This window comes from Peromyscus californicus, unplaced genomic scaffold (genome assembly GCF_007827085.1).
Source record: "Peromyscus californicus insignis strain IS unplaced genomic scaffold, ASM782708v3 Scaffold_6__1_contigs__length_162567912, whole genome shotgun sequence".
NCBI classification, from domain to species: domain Eukaryota; kingdom Metazoa; phylum Chordata; class Mammalia; order Rodentia; family Cricetidae; genus Peromyscus; species Peromyscus californicus.
This window is the reverse complement of record NW_026294584.1, coordinates 105,549,207-105,576,406: the sequence shown is the minus strand read 5'-3', so window position 1 is coordinate 105,576,406 and position 27,200 is coordinate 105,549,207. Positions and strand designations below refer to the sequence as shown.

At 51.7% G+C, this 27,200-nt stretch overlaps 1 protein-coding gene across 1 annotated transcript in view; it reads right to left on the bottom strand.

Moving 5' to 3' along the window:
* Positions 1–27,200, bottom strand: part of Aldh1l1 (aldehyde dehydrogenase 1 family member L1) — a 51,751-nt gene that overhangs the window by 2,458 nt on the left and 22,093 nt on the right. Inside the window, exons 10-20 of the mRNA XM_052720669.1 lie at positions 25,818–25,965; positions 24,883–25,002; positions 23,748–23,875; positions 20,001–20,151; positions 18,503–18,573; positions 15,886–15,991; positions 14,882–14,969; positions 8,067–8,160; positions 6,648–6,747; positions 5,126–5,224; positions 2,493–2,658 (exon numbers count right to left, since the gene is read on the bottom strand). Coding sequence (XP_052576629.1) covers positions 2,493–2,658; positions 5,126–5,224; positions 6,648–6,747; positions 8,067–8,160; positions 14,882–14,969; positions 15,886–15,991; positions 18,503–18,573; positions 20,001–20,151; positions 23,748–23,875; positions 24,883–25,002; positions 25,818–25,965 — 1,271 coding nt within the window. The remainder of the gene's footprint in view (positions 1–2,492; positions 2,659–5,125; positions 5,225–6,647; positions 6,748–8,066; positions 8,161–14,881; positions 14,970–15,885; positions 15,992–18,502; positions 18,574–20,000; positions 20,152–23,747; positions 23,876–24,882; positions 25,003–25,817; positions 25,966–27,200) is intronic.

Here is a 27,200-nt window from a genome sequence, read left to right as displayed (position 1 = left end):
GTCAGCCCTGATCTGTCCTGTTCTTGATTTGGATCTAGAAAATTCTCCACCCAATCGTTCAGAGAGCAGATGTGCTGCCCCCATGTTCCTGGGGGCTGCACGGGCCCCATTGGATCCCTCTCCCTGCTCTGTGAACAGTGCTTACCCCAAACTTTGCCATCCACCCCCTGCTATGGCTTGCCATACTGTTCCCAGCTTAAGGTACTCCCATGTTGGCAATACAGGGAAGTTTGTGTTTGAATGCCATTTCAGCTAAATGATAAGTTGTTCTCTGGGTGGGACATTGGGGAGCCATTTGCCAAGCTGAGGAGCAGCAAATACAGATGGCAGAAGATTAGAAGCATCTAGAGAGAGTACAAGAGATGATGGGTGGGGGTTAAGGACAAGTCACCCTGTTCACAAATGAGGCCAGGGAGGCAGTCAGGAAACTTGCCCCTGAAGCAGGAGGGCACTGTTGAGCACTGGAACCCAAGAGCTCCCAACAGGTGATAAACAAAAGGTCAGTGGCTCACGGGGACACTTGGCAGGATGAGGTGCAGAAGATGGCAGGGATGCAGGAGAGCCAAGGTATAAATGAGGTGCCAGTCTTAACAGAACCAGGAGGGAATTAAAATCAAGGGGCCAGAAAAAGGGGTGTGTCCTTTCTTCCCCTCTTCCATTCCAGCAGTCAATGAGAGCCTCTTCTGTGTGGGGTTCCTTACAGAGTGTAAAAGGCAGGCAGGGTGTGGAGCTGTGGTGTTGTGGGTAGGCAGCCCAAGGCTGTATCCATGTGGCTTCTGCTTTCCCATTTTCAGTGGCTAGAAGAACTAAGCAGATTCCAGAAAAGCAAGTGTGTCTGCGGTCAGACACTGCTGGTTTCAATGAGAATGGGCCCTGTAGGCTCATGTATTTGAATGCTTGGTCCCCAGCTGGTGGAACTGCTTGGGAAGGATTAGGAGGTGTGGCTTTGTTGAAGGAGGTGTGTATTTGGGGGCAGGCTGTAAGGTTTCAAAAGCTCATGCTATTCCCAGTTAGCTCATAGATGTTATCTCAAGATGTGAGCTCTCAGCTACTGCTCCAGAGCTAGGCCTGCCTGCTGCCATGCTCCCCGCATGGTGGCCATGGACTTGCCCTCTGAATCTGTAAGCCCCCAATAAACTCTTCAGTAAGTTGTCTTGGTCATAGTGTCTTCACAGCAATAGAAAAGTAACTAAGATGATGGTGTTGTGAGCTGATGTTGAAGCCAAGTGCCTGGGGCCATTCAGGTGGAAGTATCTAATGCTGGCTATGTCAAGAGCTCTGGATGGGTGACCTGAGCCATGTGTCTATGAAGATCTGTACCATCTCAAGGATTGCCTGCCCCAGGCAAAGGCTCACTCCTAGCTAAGGGAGCTGGCCATCACTGGAGGGACACTGTGGCATTTCCACCTGTTGCCTAGCTATTTCCTCTGAGCTAAAACACTCCTGGAGGGAGGACGGAGGTTCAAAACGCTCAAGAAGTGACACAAGATACATCAGCCCCCTGCCACCTGCTCACTAAGCCGTGAAAAGGGGGATGAGATGGCAGCCGGGCTGCATCCAAGTTGTTTGGGGGTGTTTCAGGACGCAGCTTTGGGGAGTTGTCACCCAGGTTCTGGTGCAATTGCTTTTGAACTATTCATACTGGCTCCCTAAGTAGACATGGGTGCTGTGGGATGTTCTGTATGGCAAATGTGTTGCTAATTAGTCAATAAATAAAATACTGATTGGCCATTGGCTAGGCAGGAAGTGTAGGCGGGACAAGGAGGAGAATAAAGCTGGGAAGTGGAAGGCTGAGTCAGAGAGACACTGCCAGTCGCCATGATGACAAACAGCATGTGAAGATGCCGGTAAGCCACAAGCTACATGGCAAGGTATAGATTAATGGAAATGGATTAATTTAAGCTGTAAGAACAGTTAGCAAGAAGCCTGCCACAGCCATACAGTTTGTAACCAATATAAGTCTCTGTGTTTACTTGGTCGGGTCTGAGCGTCTGTGGGACTGGCAGGTGATAGAGATTTGTCCTGACTGTGGGCCAGGCAGGAAAACTCTAGCTACATATGGGTAGGACTGTCTCTTTGGGGTGGTCACTGGTGCCCTCACTGGGGTGAGTAGGCATTAATTCATGTCTCCCCAGAAGTCACACAACCCCACAAAACAACTGTTCAGAAGAGAAACTTTGCAAGGAGGGAGAACCTTGACCTCCAGTCAGAGGAGACTGACACCATGGTAGAGTGACGCCAATAGCAACACCCTGCACAGCAGATTGTGCCGGCACTGAGGAATGTTCTGGACTCCTCATCTTTTCAGTTCCAGACCTGGGTCTAGAGGGTGACCAAACAGCCCATTACATCCAAGGTCCCAATTTGAGCTGGAGGCCTGGATCCTGACCACATAGGCTTTCAGCTATGTCCAGCTGGGGCTGGGCTGGAAACCAGAGGCCTAGTATTTGCTGCCTCAGTTTACCCAAGTGAGACGGAGAACTCTGACTGACCTGGCCTTGGGACTTGATTCCCACCACAGACCAGCGTGGCCCCTTCCTTCACACCACGCTGGCAATACTCCACCAGCTTCCTCAGGTGGGCCTCGTGGTTCTGCGGGCCGTGGTTGGTGTCTCTGTCCAGGGGGTTGCCGATTTTCATCTTCCCCACCTCCTCCACCTGCAGAAAGTCCTCGGTCAGGTCCTGCTCAGTGTCACCACAGTGTCTCACGACGGTCAGTGCTGGGACATCTCCCACCTTTCCAGTTTTATACTGACCACAGGGCCCTGAAGAAGGTATGGAAGGCATTTCCCAGCTAATGGGGCTTCCTCAGCCTGACTCCAAACCTATCTACTACAGTAGCCTCAGTGACAGACAGAGGAACACTGAACAGAGAGAAGAGTTCCGAGGCTCAAGTCTCCCGAGTTCTGCTTCCATTTTCCTCTGCTTCAACAAATCCTTTGAGAGTGGCCTCCCCTGGGAAGCCTTCCCTCTGCTTCAGCCAGCTTCAAAGTGAGTCGAGCTTTGTAGCTTAAAGATGCTGCCTGGGTGTCACCAGGCAGTGACAGAGGAGGTGATCTAGTGACTCTGGAGCTTGGATGCTAGGAGGACATAGAGTTAGGGGCTGGAGAGATGGCTCATGGGTTAAAAGCACTGGCTGCTCTTCCAGAGGACCAGGCTTGGTTCCTAGACACACACAGAGGCTACAATCATCTGTAACTCCAGGGGAATCATGCCATCTTCTGACCTCTGCAGACACCAAGCACGCACTGTACACATGCGGGAGAAACATGTATCTACATAAAATAATCTTTTTTTTTTAAAGTGAGTCAAGGTATAGGATGAAGTAAGGAAACACAGTTGGACAGAATCAACTGCCCATAAGGCAGATCTGTCGTCCTCTGGGAGAGCAGACCCAATCCCAATCTTGTATGGCCTGGCTCCCAGGTTTCTGACCTGGAGTCTTAGGATTGGGCAAATCTGTCTCACCCTCACTCAGTTCAGGCCTCACCCTAGTCTGGATGGATTGTGAGCCAGGTAAACTCAGCCACTGGGTGTTGGGTGTCATCTGTCACACAGCAAAGCTGCTTGGTCCTTTCCTGTCCTTGTCACCTTCATACTCAGACCCATTCCTGACTACTCCGGTTTGGCCCCGGTGTCCTCCCAAGGCCCATGTGTTGAAGGCCTGGTTGCCAGGCTTGGGGGTGCTGTTGGGATGTGGTGGGACCTTTAGGAGATGGGACACAGCAAGAGGGAGTAAGGTCACTGGAGTTGTTCCCTTGAAGGAGATAGTGGGACCCCGGCCCCTTCTTCTCTTCTGCTTTCCAGAGCCATGAAGTGAGTGTTTTCACTCTGTATTGCACGCTCTACCATGATCCTTTGCCTCACCACAGGCCCGACGCAATGGGGCCAAGCATCATGTACCCCGAAACTGTGAGACAGGACAAACCTTTCTTCCATATGAATAATTTATCTCAGGTATTCTGTAACACAGACCTTCCCCTCAGGAAATGCTCCTAAATGGCCATGCCACCTCATCCCTTTCTCAGGGTGTCCTAGCCACAGTGTACATAAAGTGGCAGGTAGACTCACCACCGCTACCTCTCAGCATCCCTGCACATTTCCATCGGGTTCCTGCCTGATCTCCAGGACCCAGGGTGGGCTTACAGTTACCCCAGGGACACTTCCAGCCTCAGATGCCATCGCCTTGACACCACTGTCTAGAGTGAGGATGGGTGGGGGCTCTGGCTGGGCCAACCTGTGTCCCTCCATAACTTTATTCCAACAGTTGGAGTTTTTTCCTCTCTGGTTAGGGACGTGTCGGTCTACCGATGTCAACCTCACATGATGAGGCTGGTCACAACGAAGCCAAGCCACTGAGAAACCCAAAAGTCAATAATTAAAGATATTCCTGGCTGGGGCTGGGCTCAGCGGCAGAGCAATCATCTCACTAGCCAAGGCCCTGGGCTCCAGCACCACAAACAGACAAACAAACAAACAAACAACAACCAAGACAGTCCTACAGCACCAAGAAGGCCCGCTTGTTCCTGAAGCCAGCCTCGGTCTGCCCTTTGAGGTTTTGTTAAGTTACCCAGTAACTCTAGTGGGAGCTGCTGCTTGGCACCTCTCTGGTCCCCAGAAACTGACAGTCTTGGGAGCTGGCAGAAGCTGCCCTCCTCACTCCATGGCCAGCTTGCAGCAACCACTGCCCAACACTGGAGCTGGGGCAAGACCTAGTCTCTTGATTTTGGGCACGTGCACAGGGTACTTCCTGCTCCAGGATGCTGCTAGGGGTCCGGAGGCCATGTCCTGTCCTCTCCTGGTCCCGCCTATGGCCTTACCTAAGGGGGGTCAGCCCTTGTGAATCCTGTACACTTGGTCCTCATCCTAGGCTCTGCTTTCGGAGAATGATCCTTTTTGGTGGTGCTGAGGATGGGGCCAAAGCCTGGGAAAGCGCTAGGCCACTGAGGTACCCTCAGCCCACAGGCCCTTCGGTTATGTCAATTTGAGCTAAAGACTCAAGAGAGTCCCCCAAGGATCCTCCGGTGGGTGGGACCCAGTGAGAGGAGCCCAGGCACCCCTCACTCAGCACTACCGCCTCTCTTGCAGCCTGCCCCTCCAGCTCAGACTCCAGCCTGGGACTTACCACTTTCTGCACAAACTGGTTATGGATGGAGTCCTCCACGAACAGCCGGCCTGCTGCAATGCAGTTCTCCCCTTTGTTGAAGAAAACGGAGCTCATGCCCTTCAGAGAAGCGCAGAAATGCCAGGTCACAGATCTCCAAGTGCTTCTGCCCCACTGCCCACCAGGACTGTTAACCCTTCTCAGGGAAGACGGGATGTGCCTGCATCCTGCCTTCCTCCCATGGGTCAGGCTTGATCAGCACTGGCCATATATGTCCTGTGCAATCCTCAGCCTGTAGAGGCAAGAGGTGGCAGTGGGAGGTGAGGACACGAGGCCACATGGTAGCCACACAGAGACCTCATTCCCAATGCCACACAAAAGGATGCTGTTCACATGACAAACAACAGAGGACAATATATGGAGTGAGCTTGAGCCTGTGTGGACACCCCAGCCCATGGGTAGGCTCACTGGGTGGCCCAAAAGGTACCAGGTTTTCTTGGGACCCGACTGGAGAGGTACCAGACTGCATGTTAGCAGGGGAAGAGAGAGGGGCTGAGAGGGACAGCCTGAGTTCTAGAGAAGGCCCTGAGGAGTGCAAGAAAGCTCCTAGAAGACTCTAGGAACCAAGAAGCCTATAGCAGGAGGCCAGGGGTGGGGTGCAGAGTCCAGTCCAGCTCTCCTGGTCTGCATGGTACAGCCCAACAGTTGCCACTGGCCTCCAGCTATGTTCGGGGGATCAGCAGCAGCATCACTTTGAACTGAGCCAAATCCTGGACTGTCGGGGGCTCATAGGGGACATGAATAAGGAAGGTCCTGGCCTCCCTCAGCTTCCATCGAGCAAAGCTGGACTCCCTCTTGGGACCCTGTTGGGTGTCATGCCCTCCTCCAAGGCAGAATGAGGCTTAGCCATGCTGCTAAGATAGTTGGAGACCTGGTTTAACGGGCCTGACTAATTTGCTCCCACGGGAGTGGGGAGGGGACCAAGGCATAGGAGTGACGGCACCAATGGCAAGAACCACTTCCATGGCACGTGCCACATGCAGTCACCGTCCTGAGTCCCCATTCATGCCAATCAAGAGACCACCAGAGATGGGTACTTTTCTGGCCCTGTGCACATGGGTGTGCTCAGGCCCAGCCTGTGGCTGCCCAGAGCATAGGTGGAGGGCCAGGCATGTGTGCCCAGGGTCATTGGCAGAGTGGGGGCTGCCAGTGGGGTCATGCTCGAGAAATCCAGGGATACTTGGCTTTCCACACATGCCAAGACAGGCAGCCTGTTCATTTTCCCAATCCATGTGGCTGGTTCAATGGTATGACAGTTAGGACATGCTGGGAACACACTGGAGGGCACATGCCATCCTTGCCCCAAGGGCGCCTCTTGCTATGCTACCTATACGTGTGGTGACATCATGGATGGCTATACGGGGTTAGGCTAACCATGGGAGCTGAGAGATCCTCCACACCCGTCCCTCTGCCTCTGGCCCAGTGCCTCTCACTCTTCCGCCCACCTGTTCCCATCCCCGCCCTGTCCCATGCCCAGCCTCACCATCTGCACAGCCTTGTTGAGGTCACAGTCCGCAAAGATGATAAGGGGCGACTTCCCGCCCAGCTCCAGGGAGACTTTCTTCACATTACTCAGGGCACAGCTGCAGGGAACAGAGGCCTCGGGCTAGTGTCAGGTGGCCTGGAGCACAGGGGCTTGCAGATGGTGGACTCCAAAGAGTAAACCAGACCCACCTTCTCCCCACAACCCACTCCCACCCCTTCTACCACTGGGCCCATTCCTGTTCCCGTCACACTCAGGCCAGGCCTGGTGGCCTCCTCTGCTCTATTCTATCCCCTTCTTAGGGCCATTTTCTGATCCTCCCATATAAAACCCCCACCTCCCTGTGTCTACCAGATGCTGTGTGTGTTCCACTGTGTATTTATGAATGACTCCATCTGTGAGAGGGCAGACCTCCACAAAGTAGCATGCATTTTTTTTTGGGGGGGGTCGGGATTCTATGACATCCCAGTGCCTAGCACATAGCTGGTGCTCCAGAAATGCAGATCGAGTACATCCTAAAGAGAATCATCCCTCGGTTGGGGTAGCTGAAGCCAAAGATGGATAGTTCAGGGTTTTAGTGACCAAGCAGAAGGATGCTGGGAACCACAGACATGTGCCCGTGGGCAAGACTTGAGTGATTCCACCCTCAAGTAGGCACCAAGCATGGCCTGGGAGAAGAGGTCTTCTTGTTCTGGGCCACCCAAGGGTATGGGCTCCCCTGTCCCAGCACGGCCCACAGGTGACTCAGAGGAGCCTTGTGGATACCAATGCCCTCATGCTGAGGCTCTGTCTGGACGACAATGTATATGCACAGAAGCTACACTCATCTACTTCACCCACAGCTCTCTCTACATGATATCAAGGCCTAACACCATGGAAGCATGCTGTGAATACTCGTATTGGCTAGGCAACTGTGAGATAAAGGTTTTATACATTCAGCACAAGCAAAATTGATTTTCTTCAAATATTTCCAATCTACAACTGTTTGAATTTGCCATGTGGAAACCATGGATACAGAAAGCCAATTATAATAGATTCCATTTAATCTAACTTATCAAAAACACTGCCAGGTCATCTTGTAATCAATATAAAAGTTATGAGTAAATACATTCTAGTACGTGCTGAGGCTTTAAAATCGGTGTCTTGTTCATAGTCATGCAATCTCAAGTCAGATCTGCTGACTTCTGGCACTGCTGGGTAGGAGGTGACATGGTACTGGAACCGTGCTGGGTTGTGTGGCCTCCACTGGGCAGCCCGACAGGCCTCTCAAGGGTTTGTGGAGAACTCAGCATCTGTATTAACATAGCTGCTGGGGGTGGCTATGCCCAAAATCCAAGAAGCAGGACCCAGCTTATGGGATACATCATCTATACCCAGATACCACAGCCTGAATGACCTCTCTCCCCATACCCCACCTACCTTTTCATGATGTGTTTTCCCACCTCTGTGGAACCTGTGAACCCTATTTTCCTCACGTCAGGGTGGTCTGAGAGTCTCTGGCCAACCAGCGAGCCTGTGGTAGGTAGGAGAGGTGAGGAAGGCAAGATCATCTCCGGGGTCTGGGCAAGGCACAGCTAGCAGTCCCCCCACACCCACTAGAGGGTGCTACATCATGTTCTCTACATGGTGAACCATGATGGGGGCTCATGGGGCCTTGCCCTGCTGTGGACTGAAATATGTCCCTCCAAATGCTAACGCTAAAGCACTAACCCCCGTGCCTCTGAATGTGAGTGCATCTGGAGGCAGGAGCTCTAAAGTGGTCAAAGGATGGACCCTACCCTATGTGACCATTGTCCTTATAAATAAGAAAAGGAAAACAGGGCACAGATCTACACAGAGGACGACCATGTGAGGGCACAGATACAAGGCAGGGAGAGAGGCAACGGAGGATACCGCCCATCCAACTCTTGGCTCTTGGCCTTGCAGACCCCAGGACCGTAACCACAGCTGTCTGATGAGGAAGGCCCAGGCTCAGCACTTCATCATGGCAGTACCAGAAGTTTCCCACACTTTGCATAAAGTGTGGGAATCAGAGGTGACTGGAGGTCACCTAAATTCAGTGGCTTTTAAATGTCAGAGTCAACACTTGGTGTGGTCCATGGTGGAGCATCACAGACTCAAAAGCCCACCCTTAGGATGCTGCTGGTCTAGAGTCGCTTGCACTGCTGAGTTCCCGCCCGCCCCACACTACACCTCCCTCCTTCATGCCCCTCAGCCTGGCCAATGGCCAAGTCTTTGATATCCCCCCTGGTCCCTGGTTCAGTGAGACCATAGGATGAGCTGCCCTGCAGCTGTCTTTTCTCGGGCTCAATTGAAACCCCCTCCCTCAAGCTCTCAGGTTCTTTTTTTGACATGGTTTCTGCTCTCATGTTCTCATTCCTGACTGTTCCTTCTCATCTCGGTCATTTATGTAACCTGTAAAAACCCAGGGCTAGCTTGGCCCTAGGCTCACACTTCTCAATTTACAGGGCTTCCTCAGCTGATCATGGCCAGACCTCCAAAGGCCACCCTTAGATACGTCACCTCTTCAATCTGCATCTCCTGCCAAACTCCCTGGAATCTAGAAGCATCTGTCATCCCTAGCCTACTCAGCCTCAAGCTTGGATGGTTTAGGGCCTCTCAAGTTCAATGCCTTTGAAGAGGTGCTTATAAGCTTCACCAGCCCTGGTCCCTGCCCCCAATCCCAGGGCTCTACTATGGTAAATCGGCTGCTCCATGCAGCAAGCTTATCCAAGGGGAGAACCTGGGAGTTGCTGACCTCGATGCTAATTCCAGTTTGACACCCCTGTTAAATCACTGCTTAGAGGAGAAAATGTTTGCAAAGACGTATGTGACAAAGGACTCATACCCAAAATATGCAAAAGTATTGAAAAAAACCCACTACAGTAAGAAAACAAACGACCCACTAAAAACCAGGCAAAAGATAAGCAGAGCTTCCTGCCCAACTACACAGAAAGAAGCAAGCATAAAATAACATTGCCATGGCAAGGTCTTGCTGGGTAGCCCAGGGTGGTCTCAAACTCAAAGTAAATCTCCTGGCTCAGCCTACCAAGCACTGAGCCTACAGTTGGTGCCAGCCCACAATGTGTCGTCAAAGAAATGCCCTAGTTCTGTGGCCTTCCCACAGCCATCATATCTGTGTACTTTGATAGTAACATAGGCAATGAGAAACTGTAGGAACAACAGTCTTTAAAAAACATACTTGGCACATTCTGGAATTGCTCTGTGTTTTACAGCAGTAAAGAGACGTTGGAATTGGGATGATCTCAAACTCAAGAATGACAAAACCACAACATGACAGAGCCGCAGAGATAGCTCAGTGGACAGAGGTGCCTGCTGCCAGGCCTGGCCACCTAAGCTCAGCTCCTGGTACTCGAGGGGCAGAAGCGGAGAAACGGCTCCTTAGTTGCTCTCTGACTTCCACATGCCGTGTTTCACTTGGCAGGTCGGCCACTTGGCAGCTATGACTGCGGGGTTGTGGCTCTCTTCTTCCTGAAGCCCTTTTAAAAGTGAATCCCCCAGAACATCATCTACCCTGCCCTGTTCCCTCACAGGACTTGGCATCTGAAGCCATGGCTCAGAGACTTGACCCGCAGGAAAGCTGTCTATCAGAACAGAGAACTCCAGCATTGCTGAAGGAGACCAACCTGAAAGGCGCTCTCACCAACAGAGATGTGAGGGTCCACCTCTTAGAAGGAGCAGGGGCTCCAGGAGGTAGGAAACTGTGGGTCACATGACACCCAAGAGGACAAAAGAGAAGCCCTGCAAACTCCAAAGGCTGGCATTAAGAATAACCCCTCCACAGGCTGGAGACATGGCTCAGCAAGTGAGAGTACCAGCTGCTTTTTCAGAGGACCTGAGGGGGATTTCCAGCACCCAGCTGGGTGTCTCACAACCATCTGTAACTCCAGCTTCAGGGGAATACACAGTTTCGGACCTCCACGGGCACCTACACTCCTGGGCATATACCCTCCACACACATAATGAAACATAATAAATTAAATCTTTAAAAAAATTACTCCTTTAGCTAGGTGGTGGCGGCACATGCCTTTAATCCCAGCACTTGGGAGGCAGGGGCAGGCGGATCTCTGAGCTCAAGACCAGCCTGGTCTAGAGAACAAGTAGACTACACAGAGAAACCCTGTCTAGAAAAACAAACACACAAACAACAACAACAACAACAACAAAATAACTCCTTCAAAGGGCTTAAAGTTGTAGGATAGTTTATTGCCATGGGGTTTTGTCAAAAAATGATGAGCAGGGGCTAAAGAGATGGCCCGTGGTTAAAAGTACTGGCTGACCCAAGTTTGATTCCAGCACCCACATGGTAGCTCACAACTGTCTGTAATTCCAGTTCCAGAAGATCTGATGCCCTCCTCTCGCCTCCTTGGGCACCAAGCATGCACATGGTACACTGACATATATACAAAGACCCGTGTGTGTGTGTGTGTGTGTGTGTGTGTGTGTGTGTGTGTGTGTGTATAAAATTTTACATGATGAGCACCTAGCCTGCAACCAATGGGCCAAATAGCTAAGTGACACTGACAGAGGAAGATGGCTTAACAGCAGCCAAGGAAACCGAGTCATGTGAACCCTGCCGAGACTGCTCTCCTGCCAGGAGGCTGTGGCTGCCAGGCTCCAGCTCAACCCTGTGAGGAATGATATCACAGCTACAAAATTTCATCGACAGTGTCTACTGAAGCCACTAAACAAGCAAGCAAAGAAAAACAAGCTTTGAAAAAGGAGGGAAACCAATATTCAAACTTCCTACAAAACATTGCTTAAAATGTTCACTTTCAGAAAAAAAAGAAAAAGAAAAGAAAAGAAAAATAGAAAGGAAGAAAAAGTCATGCAAAGAAACAACCGAGGTGCGTCACCAAGGAAGGGCAGGTGAGCCACAGAGCAAAGCGCAGGAGAAAACTAAAGGGCTCAACAGCAGATGAGTTGACAGAAGAACCAGTCGAGGTGGAAGCGGATCAACAGAGACGGCCTAAGCTAAAGAGCAGAGGGCAAAGGGGGTTGAGTGCTGTGGATATCGCTCTGTATAAATAAACACTGATTGGCCGGTAGCCAGACAGGAAGTATAGGCAGGACTAACAGAGAGGAGAATTGAGGGAACAGGAAGGCGGAGTGAGAGACTGGCTGGAGCCGCTGCCAGGACAAGGAAGATGTAAAGTACCGGTAAGCCACGAGCCACGTGGCAAAATAAAGATTAATAGAAATGGGCTAAATATAAGAGTAAGAGCTAGACAATGATAGGCCTGAGCTAATGGCCAAGCAGTTTAAATAATGTAAGAGTCTGTGTGTTTATTTTATAAGTGGGCTCCAGGACTGGCGGGACATGGTGGGACCCGCAGAGAAAAGCTCTCCAGCTACAGTTGATAAAAAAAAAAAAATGGCCAGAGCCTCTGGGAAAGCAGGGCACCGTTAGTTACAGCAACACACACGTCACAGGAATACCAAGAGGAGACGAGGAAGGAAAAGGCACAAAAAATGGTCATGAGTACGGCTGAACACTTACGAGAAAAACACTCATGTGTACATCTAATAGGCTGAAAGAGTTTCTAATAAGAAACGGACATGGCTGGCACACGCCTTTAATCCCAGCACTTGGGAGGGAGAGGCAGGTGGATCTCTGTGAGCTCGAGGCCAGCCTAGTCCACAGAGCAATTTCCAGGACAGCCAGAGCTACAGAGAAATCTTGTCTTGAAAAACCAAAAAAGAAAGAAAAGAATGGACACCATGAGATCCACACACAGACACACAAGGCAGAAATGCTGAGACACAAGGAAAGAAGGAGCCTTGGAAAGCAATGAGGAGGGAATGACCTGTCAGACACACAGGAATCCCAGTCAGACTAACAGCTGATTCTTATCAGAAACCAGAGGCCAGAGGCACATGGAGTGAGGGAAGGAACATGGGTGACAGGGAAGGCGTGTGGGGGTGACACACTGAAAATACTGCAAAAAGCCCAATTTGCAGCCAAGCGTTTCATGCCTAGCAAAGCCATCTACGTCTTCAAACAGTGGAGGAAAAGAAGGACATCACCACACAGACAACAACTGAGGGAAATGTGGAAACAGAAGAAATACTGAAGGAAGCTCCCAGAGATGAAAGAGGTGGTTTAGAATCAGTACCTGTCAGTGGTTAGGATTCACAGGGTGGGGTGGGGGCAAGAACCAAGAATACGGTTACTCAAATAGTATGGTGCACACGTCATTTCTCGGTCATCTTTTATGTGATTTAAAAGCAACCACAGAAAGCATCTCTACAGTTTCATTGTTGCATCTAAAATGGATAGAAATGTTCTGGTTTAGACACCAGTAACGGAAGCAGGAAGTAACTAGAGAAAGGGCTTGGCAGACCGCCTCAGATCCAGGAGAGAGAAAAAAGGGACAGACAGGAACTGCAGCAGCTGGGCCCCCTCCAACTTCATCATCAGACATGGAATGATGGAAGGTAATATCGGTATCTCTGTCAGTTGCCTCAGAACTTCACTAGTGATACAAATGTGTCTACACACAAGGTAACAGCACAGAATGAGGTCAAAGAGCTACATAGTGACTTTGTTTCCCCAGAGTCAGTATAAAGCAGATTTCTATGAATTAAGGAGTAAATGATAAGTCACAGAGTAGCTGCTAAGCAGAGAAGTAAAAGACATGTAACGGGCTAGAGAGAGGGCTCCGTGGTTAAGGTAAGAGCACTTGTTTTCTTGCAGAGGACCCAAGTTCAGTTCCCAGAACCCGGGCCTAGCGGCTCACAACCGCCATTAACTCCAGCTACAGGGAGATTCCATAGCTATGGCCTCCACGGGCACCTGTACTCATATGCACATACCCACACACCGATACAGAAACACATAATCAAAAAATAATTGATTCCAGCACTCAGGAGGCAGAGTCAGGCAATCTCTATGAGTTCCAGGCCAGCCTGGTCTAAACAGTGAGTTCCAAGCTAATCAGGATTATACAGTGAGACCCTGTCTCAAAACAAAAAGAAAAATAAATGCGCAAGTCTTACTTTTTTTAAAATCTTAAAAAAAAGTTTAACAAACACACACATATGTGTGTATGTACTTATATGTATGTACACACACACACATACACGGAACAAAAAAATCATTAACTAAAATGTCAGTCAGGTACAATGGTTCAAACCTATAGTTCCAGCACTCAAGAGGCTGAGACAGGAGGACCACTTGAGTCTAGGAGTTTTGAGACCACCTTTAGTAACACAGCACGATTCCATATTTTAAAAAAACCTAAAATATGGCATCATTCAATAAAGCAGTAAGAGAGAGATTGACAGAAGGCAGAAAGTAAAATGTAAAATGTCAAATCCAACTGTAGCAAAGTAACATTAAATGTAAATGGATTAAACTATCTATCAAAAAGCAAAGAACAGGGCTGGAGAGATGGTTCAGCAATTAAGAATACTTGCTGCTCTTCACAAGACCTGGGTTTGATTCCTAGCACCTATATGGTAGCTCACAATTGTCTATAACTCCAGTTCCAGGGGATCCAACACCTTCTTCTGGCCTCTATAGGCACTGCACACACGTTGCATAACATACATTCAGGTAAACACTCATACACATAAAATAAAAACAAATCTTGTTTTAAAGGATAAAAGAATGCAAGACTGGAAAAAAGAGCAACAGCCCTCAGATTTGATCACATATACTATCCTATGGAGCATGTTTAAGATTCAAAGGTACAAACAGGTTTAAAGTAAACCTGCAGGTAAGGAAGGTCATGAAATCATAGGCATCTCTATCAACACCAGACCAGACCTTAATTAGAAGGTACTGATTACAGGGAAAGACAAAGGAAATCACAATAAAAGGAGACAAAATGATAAAAGAATATCATATACAACTCTGCCAACAGATTTTTGAATCTTCACGATACAATTTTGCCTACAAAATAGACCACTAAACTAAGAGGCCAATGTAATACTGCGTTCCCAAGTGCTCTAAGCCTAGAACGTTCTACAGATGAATTCTCATATATGTCCAAGGGCAGACAGTTCCCAAGCCACATGATTACCCAGAGTGTAGGCAAGAACAAAACAGAAAGCACTGAAGGAGTTACGGCCCTTCAGGTGCTGTGTCTCCCCAGAGCATGTCCTCCTCCACCACAGCTCATCATGCGCACTGCCCTCCCCATGTTCCTCCGGCCATGTGTGTACCTGGATGCTGTGAGCCCCAGACCTTTCTCCACCCCTATCCTTACCGGATCCAGGGAGGATGTTGACCACGCCCTTGGGAATGCCAGCCTTCAGCGTCAGCTCGGCAAACTTTAAGGCTGTGAGTGGGGTCACCTGAAGGAGGAACAGGGAGGAAGTCTGAGTGTGGAGGAGTTTGGATGCAGGGTGCAGCTCCCTTCACAGCCTTCTCCCAGAAGCGAGCTGTCCGAATTAGGAAGAGGGAGCACTGTGTGGAACAGGAGGATGACCACAGGGAGGCCATGTCTGTGGCCAACCACAGGCACTGCCCACCCAGCTAGCATCCCCAACATCTCCCAGGAATGAGGTCTTGTAAGCCCCTAGTATGCTGGAGTCTCCTACTAGCAGCTCCTCAGCCAGGCCTGGATGTTTTCCACCCCATGCTGTCTCTTCTCGTGTGTTTACACTTAGCCCTGAAGCTGCAGTTTCAGACCCAGGCTAGCAGGCCCATCCTCAGAGGCTCAGCTCCCCCAGCAAGGTGACCCTCACCAGCCCCTCAGCATGAGACCAGCCTCTGCTCAGAGAACTGCAGGCATCAACCTACGGAGGGGCCCCTGGTGAAACTGTACTGCCACAGGGGCCCTGGTGACCAGCTCTCCACACCTCTGTGTAACTCTGCATACTGCTCCACTTCTGGAAACCAAAAGGGAGGCCATTTTCCAGCCCTTCCAGTTCCTAACATCCACCCCTCCTTCTGGTGCCTGCAAACTGATGGTTCAGTAGTTTCTTCCAATCAAGGTTAGGTCATTTCATATCCCCATGTAAACTCCGTCCTCTGCCCACTGAACAGTGGCACACACCAGCTTAGCCTCCAGGTCTCCACTACTGGTAACTGGGCACAGTCTGCTCAGCCATCTAGTGCTCATCCCTGACGTGTGTCTTCGTCCATGGCAAGCTGGGCTTTGAGGGCTAGCTCCTAACAGCAGTGTGGAGTAGGCAAAGGGTCCCCTGATAGAGTGGGTTCCCCATTCCCTTCATAGGCCACAGGCTGGTCCAGAGAGTATGTGCTTACCTGGGCAGGCTTGATCACCACAGTGTTCCCAGCAGCCAAGCAGGCTGCGGTCTTCCAGGATAGCATCATTAGGGGGTAGTTCCAGGGGATGACAATGCCACAGACCCTGCAAACAAAAGCAGAGGGCATTTGTTCCTCCTCAGCCAAGCTGCCCAGAGTGGACCCGCCAACGGTCGCTATCAAATGGTCCCGCTGAGGTAGCCCATCCCTCTCATGCTGCAGTATGGACTAGCTGGGGTGGGGGGGAGGTCAGTGTCTGAGGGGAGCTGCCTAGGGAGGAAGGGAAGCAGGGGGCAGGTACATTGAGCAGACATAGGTGTACACTCAGGCTAGGAGGTCATGAAAGCGTCATAGGTCAGCAGGGCCTGGGACAGGGTCCTTCTAAGTGTCAGGCTGGAGGCCAATCCTGCAGGAGGAAAAGATGGCATCTGTGTGGGAAGCCTGGTGAGGTCAGTCACCCCTGGGAACCTCTGGCTTGGCGTGTGAGCCTCACACTCAGATCAGTGGTAGCACAGACGTGGGGAGGGGGGAGCAGGTGTGCCGGCCACAGCTTAATCCTCTGTGGATCTGCCTCCCTTGGTTCCTATGCCACCATCACTACCATCGGGGGACCAGAAAACAGGCTTCTTAATTAGACCCAGGTACTGAGAAAGCACATGCAGAGGCCAGTGGACAGCATGACCGTGAGGCATCTCAAGGGAGGCACGGTAAGTGTCAGCCAGAGCCTGCGTGGAACAGGGCCAACAGAGAGCCTGCACATTACCCTGGGAGTGGTGGAAGGCACTGGGGTTAGGAATCTGCATCCCTTTGTCCAACAGACACCCAGCATAATAGAGGGTCTAGGTGGGTAGCAGAGAGCAGAGCCTGAGGCTGCTGGATGGTGGCCATGGGAAGAAGTGGGATTTTAGGGGATCCAAAGAAGGGAAATGTCAGAAGAGCTCCCCTAGTACAGGATGAATTATGTCCCCCTCCACAAACCTACACATCCAGAATCACAAAGGGAATGTGACATGGCCATGGAGACAGAGTCAGGGTGACAATTCTGTAAGAAATGCCAAAGGCCGTCAGCAGCTACTGGCATGCCACACAAATTTGGATTGCACATGTCCCCATGTGCGGAAGGGGCCTTGGCTGCCGTGAGGTGAGCAGCTTCCTATGCCCTGGGCTTTTGCTATGATGCTGGGCAGCCACAGGCCTGAAGCAATGGGGCCAAGTGGCCATGTGCCTCAGACCCATGGGGACGACAAGGCCTTCCCCTCATCTGTGTGCAGATGTCGACAGTGTGCGCGCAAATGTCAGCGACAGCTTCCCACACTAGGATATTTACAGCCTGAGGCTGCTCCCCTACAGAGGCCTCCCCTCCTCCTACTGAGATTAGCTAACCCTGCCTTCTTATTCAGCTGTATATATTAACCCCCCTCCTCAATTCAGATGTATAAAATGAATACACTGAGCTTCTGGTTTGCTGTTGACATGTCTCCATCAGAACACAAGGCCCACCCAATCCCAGCTTTTCTGCATGTGTACTACCATTTCTTCCTTCCCTGTCACCCAAGTGAGGTCAACCTCTAAGCCATGCAGGCCGTGGCGATTCTTAGTGGCTACTCTCGGTGGGAGGCCTCTTGCCTTTGGTTCTCCCAGTGATACCAGCTGCCCAGCGGTATCTGAATCCTCCCTCCCTCCCTCCCTCCCTCCCTCCCTCCCTCCCTCCCTCCCTTCCTCCCTGCCTTCCTCCCTCTATCCCTCCATCCCTCCCACTTCAGAGCTTCAGGAGAGCGTGTTAAGACCACGACAGTTTTTGATGGAGCCCCTACTCCTATAAAGCCATATGCAGGCTCCTAAGTCGCCCACACACCTGTGAGAGATTCCCTGTGCTTGTGACATGAGGATTCTGAATACTTACGGCCAAGATGACCCACCATGCTTTCTATTTTCCTCTATGCCTTGGGGTCCTCTATGTGTGAGAGGAGGTGCTGAGGGCCAGGCTTCCTCCGCAGCCCGCTTTTGCATTCCCCCGCCTGAGCTCTGCCCTGCAGCCTCACCATGGTTCACCCTGGCTCTGCATTTGACTGGAGTGAGAAACACTTAGGAAACTGGCTAAGTCATCCTTTGAGGAGTCATCCACTGAGCAGGGAAGCCACTCCCTGAACGTGGGTGGCAGCATCCACTGGGCTGGGGGGCTGTGCCACGTGTGACTCTTGTTCTGAGCCTTCCAGCTTCTCAGACTGAGTGGCCCTTGTCTCCCTGGACTTCCAGCTTGCAGGTGACCATGTGGCTATGGAGCCTCTGATGGTGGAGGCCAAGCCACCTGGCTCCTTAGTTATAGGTACATTCTGCTGGCTCTGTTCCTCTAGCTAACACCAACTCATTTGTATAACATAGTTCATTTTGGATGTAGACCTCTCCCATCCCCATTTATCATCATGGCTCTGATTGACAGTTACTGTACAGTTGAATAAAAGACAGTGGCCACAGCAGTGCCCGACAGAGTAGGTACTTTAGACGTGAATGGAATAGCTACCCACGGATATGTGCAGAGATGTCACAAGCTGCGGGCAGGTGTGTGGTGTCCCAGAACACACCTTGTCTCTGTGTGTCACTGTGTCTTGTCACTCACCCCACAGGTTCCTTCTTGGTCAAGGTCAGGTTGCGGTTGGGTCTAGCCTGGTTGATGGGGATAGTGGCACCCTAGAAGAAACACAGCGGTGTCACTGGGGTGGGGTGGGGGCATTCCCATCCTTTCTTCTTGGTCAGGCAGTCCCTGTAGGAGGCCCAGGAGAAGCAGGGTCTTGTTCAGGTACTGACTGTCCCATGATGAGCTGGGTAGGAGGCCAAAGCTGCCAGCCTACACTTGACAGGGACACGGCAGGAGTTCAGAGATGTCAGTTTGGACAAGCAGGAGGAGCAAAGCGAGTTCCATGTCGGGCACAGCCCTTGGGCATGAGGCTGGTCTTGGCAGGGACAAGGCTTCTTGCTCTGATATCTGAGCAGAGAAAGAATGAGGAGGCTTCTGGAGGCCAGGCTGCCCTAGACCCATTAGTGCTGAGGTGTCCCAGGGGGTCCAGGAAGAGGTGGCTCCAGAGAAGTCACAGGAGGCAGAATGGGGCATGGTGACTGACAGCCCACCTCACACATGGCCATCATGCTTCAGAGTTCTCAACCCCTAGTGGGGAGAAGAGCCTTGAGCCCTCCGCTCCCTGGGGAACCTTCCAAGATTGTGCGCTTGATCCCAAGGCAGGGCATGTGCATGATCTCACAGTGGACCTTAGGAGGTAGGGAGGACCATGCATGGGCCTAGAGGCACCACAGGCACCCCAGGACCACATTCCACAGAGGCAGAGACCCAAAATTCACAGATGACATGTTGTCATTGGGAGATGGAGGCCTCGAGCAAGGACTAGGGAGAGAGGCCCTTGCCTGCAGCCAGCACAGACATGGGCCCTGCAACACCAAGAACTGGACTCTGGCAACACTTGAATGGTCCTGGAGACAAGGCTCCCTCAGAGCCTCAAGGTGAGGCCCAGCCAGGCCATGCACTTGTCATAGTTGGACTTCGAGGGTCCCCCCAAAAGCCTGCACGCTAATGACTCATTCCCCAAAAGGGTACTACTGGGAGGTAGAGAAGTTCTTAAGAAGTGGGGCCTAGTGGGTGGAGGTTAGGTCTTGGGGGTGTCCTTCAAGGAGCCATTCCACGCCCCTCCCTTCCCCCCCTCATTTTCTTTGTAAGGCTCGCCTGCTGTGACATGAGCCATTTTGCTCTGTCACTCTTGTACCACGATGTGTGCTGACACACCCAGGAACAATGGAGTCAACAGACTGTGCGTGGGGACCCTCCAAACCCTGGGCCAACATTCACCCATTCCTTTTACAAGTTGACTCCCTAGGTATTCTTACTGCAACAGAAAGCTGAGGCACACTGTGAGACCCTGGCACAGAACTGGCCAAGCCTGCCGGACTCCCACCTGCAGAGTCTTGAGTTGCCAATGTTTTAAGCCGCCACTGTGGTAGCTGTTTGGCAGCATGCCTGGCAGGGCACCACCCTCCCAGTCACCTCCCCAGGAACCCGCCTGCCCACAAGTGAATGCACACATGGGAGATGGGAGTCCAAGCCCCACCTGGATTTTGTCACACCAGCCGGCAAAGTAGCGGAAAGTCTGGATGGACATGCCCACGTGCGTCTTCAGGGCCAGTGTGTAGACAGCACCTGCGTCCAGGGCCTCGATGGTGGCTAGCTCTTCCTGGTGCTGTTCCATGAGATCTGCCAACCTGGCCGATGACAAGAAAGGGGCAGGAGACTGGCTTAGGCTGGCCATGGTCTTACTTGCTCTTTCAATGCCATTCCTTATGGAGTGGAGGACTCCGCTCTCCACTACCAGAACTGTCATTCGGATGTGCTGGCCTCACTTTTCCCATCGTACAGATGGGACAATAAGGTCTACCTTTCTGGATGGGTGTGAGAATGACCCCCTCTGTCCCCTTCCTTTCCCCTCCCTTCCTGGGAGGCCTATGGGTTGACACCTTTACAATGTCCCCATGAAGTTGCTCTGAGGAGGTGTTCTTTTGTCCGTGGCTAGCAGCCAAGAGGCCACTGTCCTGAGAGGCCATCCTTCCTGTTTCTGGATAGCTTCAAAAGAGAGAAAGTACATCCAACCTGATGGATAGCTCAACTCAGTCATGTCCCTGAGGCTGAGGTCTAGAGGCTGAGAAGTGGCCCCAGCCCTATACGTAGGAGACACGTGTGGGGAAAGTGCTTTTCAGGCTGCTGTGCGTCTATGCTCATCAGCATCTGGTTATCCTGCTTCTGATGGCCACTGCAGGCAGCCTGGATAATGGTGTCCCTTTATTGTCAGGAGGGTTTCCTGCTAAGGGAGCAGACTTCAGTCTTGCAGAGGCACCAGGGTCCAAGTTCAAATAGATGATTGAAGCTGGCTGGTCAATTCCCACCCTGTGCCTTCTGCACACAGGCCTCGGCTGCTCCTAACAAAGACGCTGACACCCTCCAGGGCACCCCACAGTTACCCTCTTCTTAGGACATAGCTACAATCCATGTGTGGTAGGGTTGCCCTGAGATCCCGTACCAAGTTCCCTTCAGAGCTCCAGCTTCCTACCCCTTCCTGCTGGCCTTGTCTGTTACTCAGGTGACCCAGGCCTCCGACCTCAGGACCTTTGCCGGGGTACACACCAAGCCTGGGGATACTCTGCAGCTACTTCTCCAGAAGGACTGTTCTGCCTGCCTCAGGCATGCTGAGCTGAGCTGAGTTGGGCACACATACATCAGGGACCGCTGGAGATGTTTATAATGCCACAGGAGTAATAATTTCCTCTTGGGGCTGGCACTGTCATGGTGAGGAATCAGGGGTTATTATAACAGTGGCCACCAGGTGGCAGCAGATCATCTCAGGGAGGATGCTTCCAGTTGTCTAGAGTTTCACAGCTGAGACCATTGCCAGGTCTGGGAACCATGGGGTCCCTAGCTGACTCTTCCCTAAAACCTATGGCTTCTTCAGGGAGTCTGGAAACCTCATCCAGGCTGACCTCCTCAGCCTCGTCTGTCCCAACTCCACAGTCCATGCTATTCTGCATGCCACCCAGGGCTCTCTCTGGCTCCCCACTGCTGTGCCGCCTGGAATCTCTGGCTTCAGGAGCAGAGCCATGCTCTCCCGCCTGTCACCAGACAAACCTGGGCAGGCCACCATCAAAACTGGGCTCCACACTGTTCAGGGCCTCCTCAGGACACTGAGGAAAAAGTCAGGCAGATTCAACTGGCTTCCTCTGGGTCTGTTTGGCTCATCTTCCCATTACCTCCTGCTTCTGGAAATATTGCTCCCCAATTCAGAGTGTGAACTGAAATTCCCAGGGCCAGGGAAAAGCCATGCCAGATTGAATATTTTCCAAGGCAGATCGATTGATTAGAATGTGTGGTTGTGGAAGGTTGGAATGCTGCAGATCCCAAGTCAAACTGTCACAGACTAACTTTGGTCCCCTTGTTAGCCACTCACTGTCCACCTCTGTATCTGAGCTAACATTTCTGTGACTCTCAGGTGAAACCTTTTGAAATGTATGAATTTATCAGACCATTAGCTTCCACCAACCCCAAAGCTAGGGATGTCTTCAGACAGAATCTGGGATGTACCACAGAGATTTTCCCCTTTGCTCTGCCCCCGCCCTCTGCTGGTGCTTCTACTGCTGTGGGTTTTGTTCTTGTAAGATTTACTTATTTTTATTTTATGTGTATGTTTGTCTGTAGGTATGTAAGTGCACCATGTGTGTGCAATGCCTCCAGAGGCCAGAAGAGGGCATCAGACCCCAGGAATTAGAATTGCAGGTAGTTATGAGCTGCCATGTGGGTGCTGGGAACTGAACTTGGGTCTTCTGCAAGAGTAGCATGTGCTTTTAATGGCTGCGCCATTTGTCTGACTCTATTTCTGCATTTTTTAAAATGTCTTGATGTATGGCTTCCTGTTAGGCTATAGCTGTAAAACCTTATTAAGGGCTCAGTGCATATAAGTACAAGTGTGAGGACCTTAGTTCAGATCCCAGCAAGCCTGTGGTGAGATGGGAGGCAGAGGCAGGAGAGTTCCCAGGAGCTCAAGAGCCAGCTAGCCTGGCATATGCAACCATGAAATAACAAGAGATCCTGTCTCAAACAATGTATAAGACCAGGACTAACACTTGGTGTTGCCCTCTGACCTCCACCCACAAACACGTCACACACATGAACATGCACATACACCAACACACACACACACACACACACACACACACACACACACACACACACACTCACACACACACTTTTAAAGATTCATGGAACTGCTTTCATGTTGGGACATGTTATTTGGGGCATCTGGCCCCATTTTCCTCAGGATCACTCCTGTTAGCTCTCTTGCCCCTTAGGAAATGAGAGATATGTTTTGCATCAAGGGGGACTGCTGTGTCCCCTACACCATGGCCCATGGCTCTAGGGCCATCCAGGCTCCTCATACTCTCATTCTTTGGTCACAAGCTCAAGCAACCAGAAATCCAAGACTTTTCGCTGGCACTACAGGGAGAGGCCCCTTCCTCTTACTAAAACACATTATTAAGAGGAAGATGTGGGCTAGGGAGACGGCTCAGTGGCTAAAAGCCTTTGCTTGCAAGACCCACAGTCTGAGTTTGATCCCTGGAACCCACGGTAGGAGAGACCTGACTCTGGAAAGCTGTTCTTTGACCTCCATGTGCACACTGTGGCATAAGTATGCGCACATATACACACCACACACATACACAACACAACACACCATACACCACACACATCATACAACACCACACACATCACATACATACATACACACCACACACACATACACACCACACACCACACACAAACACACACACACACACACACACACACACACACACACACACACACACACACACACACTATAATAATAACAACAGTTTTTTTAAATCCTGAAAGAGGAGCTGACACCAGGCGGTCTCAGCTGCTAGGAGCCTGGCTGATGGTGAGAAGCAGACTGGACCGGCACATCTCCCCTTTGGTCCCCTGCTGGCAGGAGGCCCCAGTCCTTCTGGTTCCCATCTGAGCCAGGCCTCTCAGGCACCCCAGCCTGTGGCCCCCCTGGAGCCCAGCCTCACCTCTGCTGTTCTTCACTGCCCCCAGCAGCTTTCCTCTAAGGCCACAACTAGCTGTGGACACCTCACCCGCCTCTCCAACCCTTCCGGAAAACATCCAAGCCTTAGGCTGCAGTGTTCAGACCACTTCCCATGGCGGGACCCAGGCATAGAGCCCTCTGTAGGGTCTTTCCCAGGCCCTACTCCTAGCTGAAGGTGGTGAGGGCAGCAGGTGTTTCCTAACTCACCTGTACAGGAGCCGGCCCCGGTCACGTGCGTTAACCTTCCCCCACAGTCCGTTCTCAAAGGCCTCCTTCGCTGCCGCCACTGCCTTGTCAACATCACTCACCTGGGCCAGGGACACCTGGCAGATGACCTGTGGAAAGAACACAGACATGGCAGCCTCCCTTGGCTCCCCACCTCATCCTGAGGCCACCTGGAGGCAGGGTCCCCACCACATAGGCTGGCACTGAGGGAAGCACTGCCACTTGTGGCTAGGGAGGAATCAGCAGAGGAGGGTGGGGCCATGAGGAGGTCTCTGCACATCCCTCTCACATTCGAATGCATCTGAGGAGCCCAGGCAGTCTAGTGCTGTTCACACTGGAAGCCGAGATCCACTGGCTCTGTGAGCTGAGCCAGAAAGGCTTCTACACCCAGGGAGTCTGTATCCATGCCTCAGTCCCATTCCTGGTCTGATAGGTCCTGTGGGACGTGACTGTAGCCAAGGGGTGTCAGAGGGGCTGGACAGAGGAGTGAGGCAGCCTCTCCTTGTACACTACCATGAACAGGCTTGCCCTCCCCATCCAAGGCCTCGGGGCCTGACCATGTCACACCTGCAAGGTTGGCATCCTGGGAACACCATCCATCCTGACTGCCCCTTGGGATTTCCCTCTGTCAACTTCCCCCAGATGACCCATTTTAAGCTGCTCTATTTTCTGTGGGAATGAGTGGGTACCAGCAGATGGAAGGTCATCCCTGCGCCGGGTCTCATCTCGGAGACCCTCAGGTGTGTGGTCTTTTGTGTGATGTAGCACACGCGCTGGGTCATGACATGAGAGAGTCACAGTCAAGCGTGTTTGGCAAACACAGGGTTATATTTGAGGAAGACTTCGCTGCTGGCAGCCCTCATGCAGGAGGCTGCAGTGAGGAGGGAACCGTGGCTCTTAAGCATCCTGGGTCTCTAAAGCATATTCTGGTTCTTCAGTGCTTCCCTGCCTCCTCTCACCCTCGCCTCGTTGCCCTGTTCTCCCCTGCTCCTGTGGCTAGGCTGGAACCCTTCATGTCTGTAACAAAGACACATACATCCAGGCACAGGCCCTGGCCCGTGCCCTCTGAAGCCAGGCTGGAGGAGGGTAGGAAGGACGGGCTGCCGCCCACACTCACACTTCCGTCCGTTGGGTTGATGGTGTCATAGGTCTTGGAGCCCTCAGCATCCACGAACTCGCCCCCGATGAAGAGCTGGTGGGGCATTTGGAGAGTCAGCTTGTTCACCGCCCTTTCCACCTGGGAAGGAAGGCTCAGTGGTGATGGATGTCTCACACATAGGCCTCTGCGACAGGTACATGCCCAGGGACACACAGGGATGTACAGCCACATGAAGGCTGAGGCTCCAGGGGCTGTCCTGGACAGTGGGGTCACTGAGTGGTAAGGAGCGTCGAGGTACAGACTCAGGCGGTGTCAGGGCTGGAGGCCCAGCTCTGCCAGATCCTTGGGTGACCCTGGGCTAGGTGTGTGTATGTGGGGGGGGGGGGATCTAGATGGTAGCTGGCTATGGGTCGCAAGGTCCTTTCACCCTCAAACAGGTTTCCACTCCCACATTGTCTTCTTCACTCTGAACCCACGAGTCCCACGAACACCAGCCCCATCCTGAAATTTGTTCACTGGCTGTTTGTTCACTGTCCTGGCATCTGCCTTGGCCACCTGCACTTTCTCTGCTTTTATTCCAAACCACCAGGTGAACCAAGGACCCAGAAACCCACTCCTCTGGGGGTACTAGGCTGCCCAGCTACCCTAAGGGAGGCTGCTGAAGATCTTTTTCACAAACGGATTGACAGTCACTGTGGCACTGCCCTTTGTAAAGCTGCACACACAGGGTTGACCACCCTCCTCACTGGGCACAGAAGCCTCTCTTCTCTACCCCCTCAGGAGCTTCGGGATGTAGGCTTTGCCCATGCTTTATGCACTGGACAGCAATATTGTCTGTGGAAAGCGTTACCAGGGCTGGTGAGACTGGAGGGTGGTCACCAGGCTCCTGGCTTCCTGGTGCTCCAGTGCCCCGTGATGTCACAGCGGGTCTACAGGCCCAGGGGAGCACTCACGTAGTTAATGACACACTCGCTCTCGTCATCTTCCCCTCTCAGCTTCCTCACTAGGAGCTGGATGAAGTCCCCGAAGGTGGTAGCCATGTAAACGTCTTCGTTCTCTAACTCCAGCCCATCACACAGCTCCTTCACTTCCTCCACCAGCCTGAGGGGAAGAGAAGATGGTGGGCAGGGCTCAGCGGACCCTGTGGATCCTGTGTGAGAGGAGGTGGTCTGAACAGTCACCTTGCAGGGCTCATGAGCCCGGGACTAGGGTGGGGACCCAGGCTCTGGATGCAGAAGGTCTTGGTTTCAGACTCTCACTTGGTCGGGTACCTAACCATGGATGTTGAACGAAGGGCTGACTCATCTGAGCCTTTGATTTTACCATCCACAAAACAGAAACAATAATAGAACAGCCTTTCTCCGATTTTGTTGTTCCTATATCAATCAGACAGCACACTGAACGGCAGCTGATAAGTAATAGATTATTCATAACCTTCAAAGGACATAGTTTGGGAGAACGTGTGTCCAAACCAAGTATACAATAAAGGACTGGGGTTCAGACTATTTAGAGAACTTTCCACACCCAGTCCTCAGAAAGCAAAGCCCAGTTAGAAGCAGGCTGAAGCCTAGGGGGATATTTCACCAGAGCCGCAGCATGGGACAGATGCAGACCTGGTGAGGTGTTGGACATGTGAGCCACAAGGAGTCAGAGTGACGCACTTAGGGGAGTGTTTAAAAAGAAAAGGCCTGGGCCAGGACGCAGCTGGGGGTGGGGCAAGTGCGCTATCTAGTTTAGGCCCCGGGTTCAGTCCCCAGCATCACGGTTGCTGGTTAGTTCTTTGTTTGTTTTTGTCAATTAGACACAAGCTACAGTTGGGTGTGGTTTGAATGAGATGCTCCCCAATCGTCCCAGGCATTTGGACGCTTGGCCCCAACTGGTGGAACTATTCGGGAAGGGCTAGGCAGTGTGGCTTTGTGGTTTGGGATGTGAGCTCTCCGTTGTTACTGCCACCATGTCTCTGTTGGGCCACCACGGACTATTATTCCTCCGGAACCGAAAGCCCAAAATAAACCATCCTTCTATAAGTTGCTTTGGTCATGGTGTTTTTATCACAGCAACAGAAAAGTAACTAATACATTAGTTATTGGGAAGAGGAACCTCAACTGAGAAAATTCCTCCATCAGATTGGCCCGCAGGCAAGTCTGTGTGGGTTATTTTCTTGATCAAGGATTGATGTGAGAGAACCCAGCCCACAGTGCCACCCCTGGGCAGGAGGCCCTGGGTGTTATAAGAAAGAAAGCTGAGCAAGCCGTGGAAAGCAAGCCAGTAAGCAGAAGTCCCTCATGGCCTCTGCTTCAGTTCCTGCCTCTGGGTTCCTGCCTGGGATTCCCTCA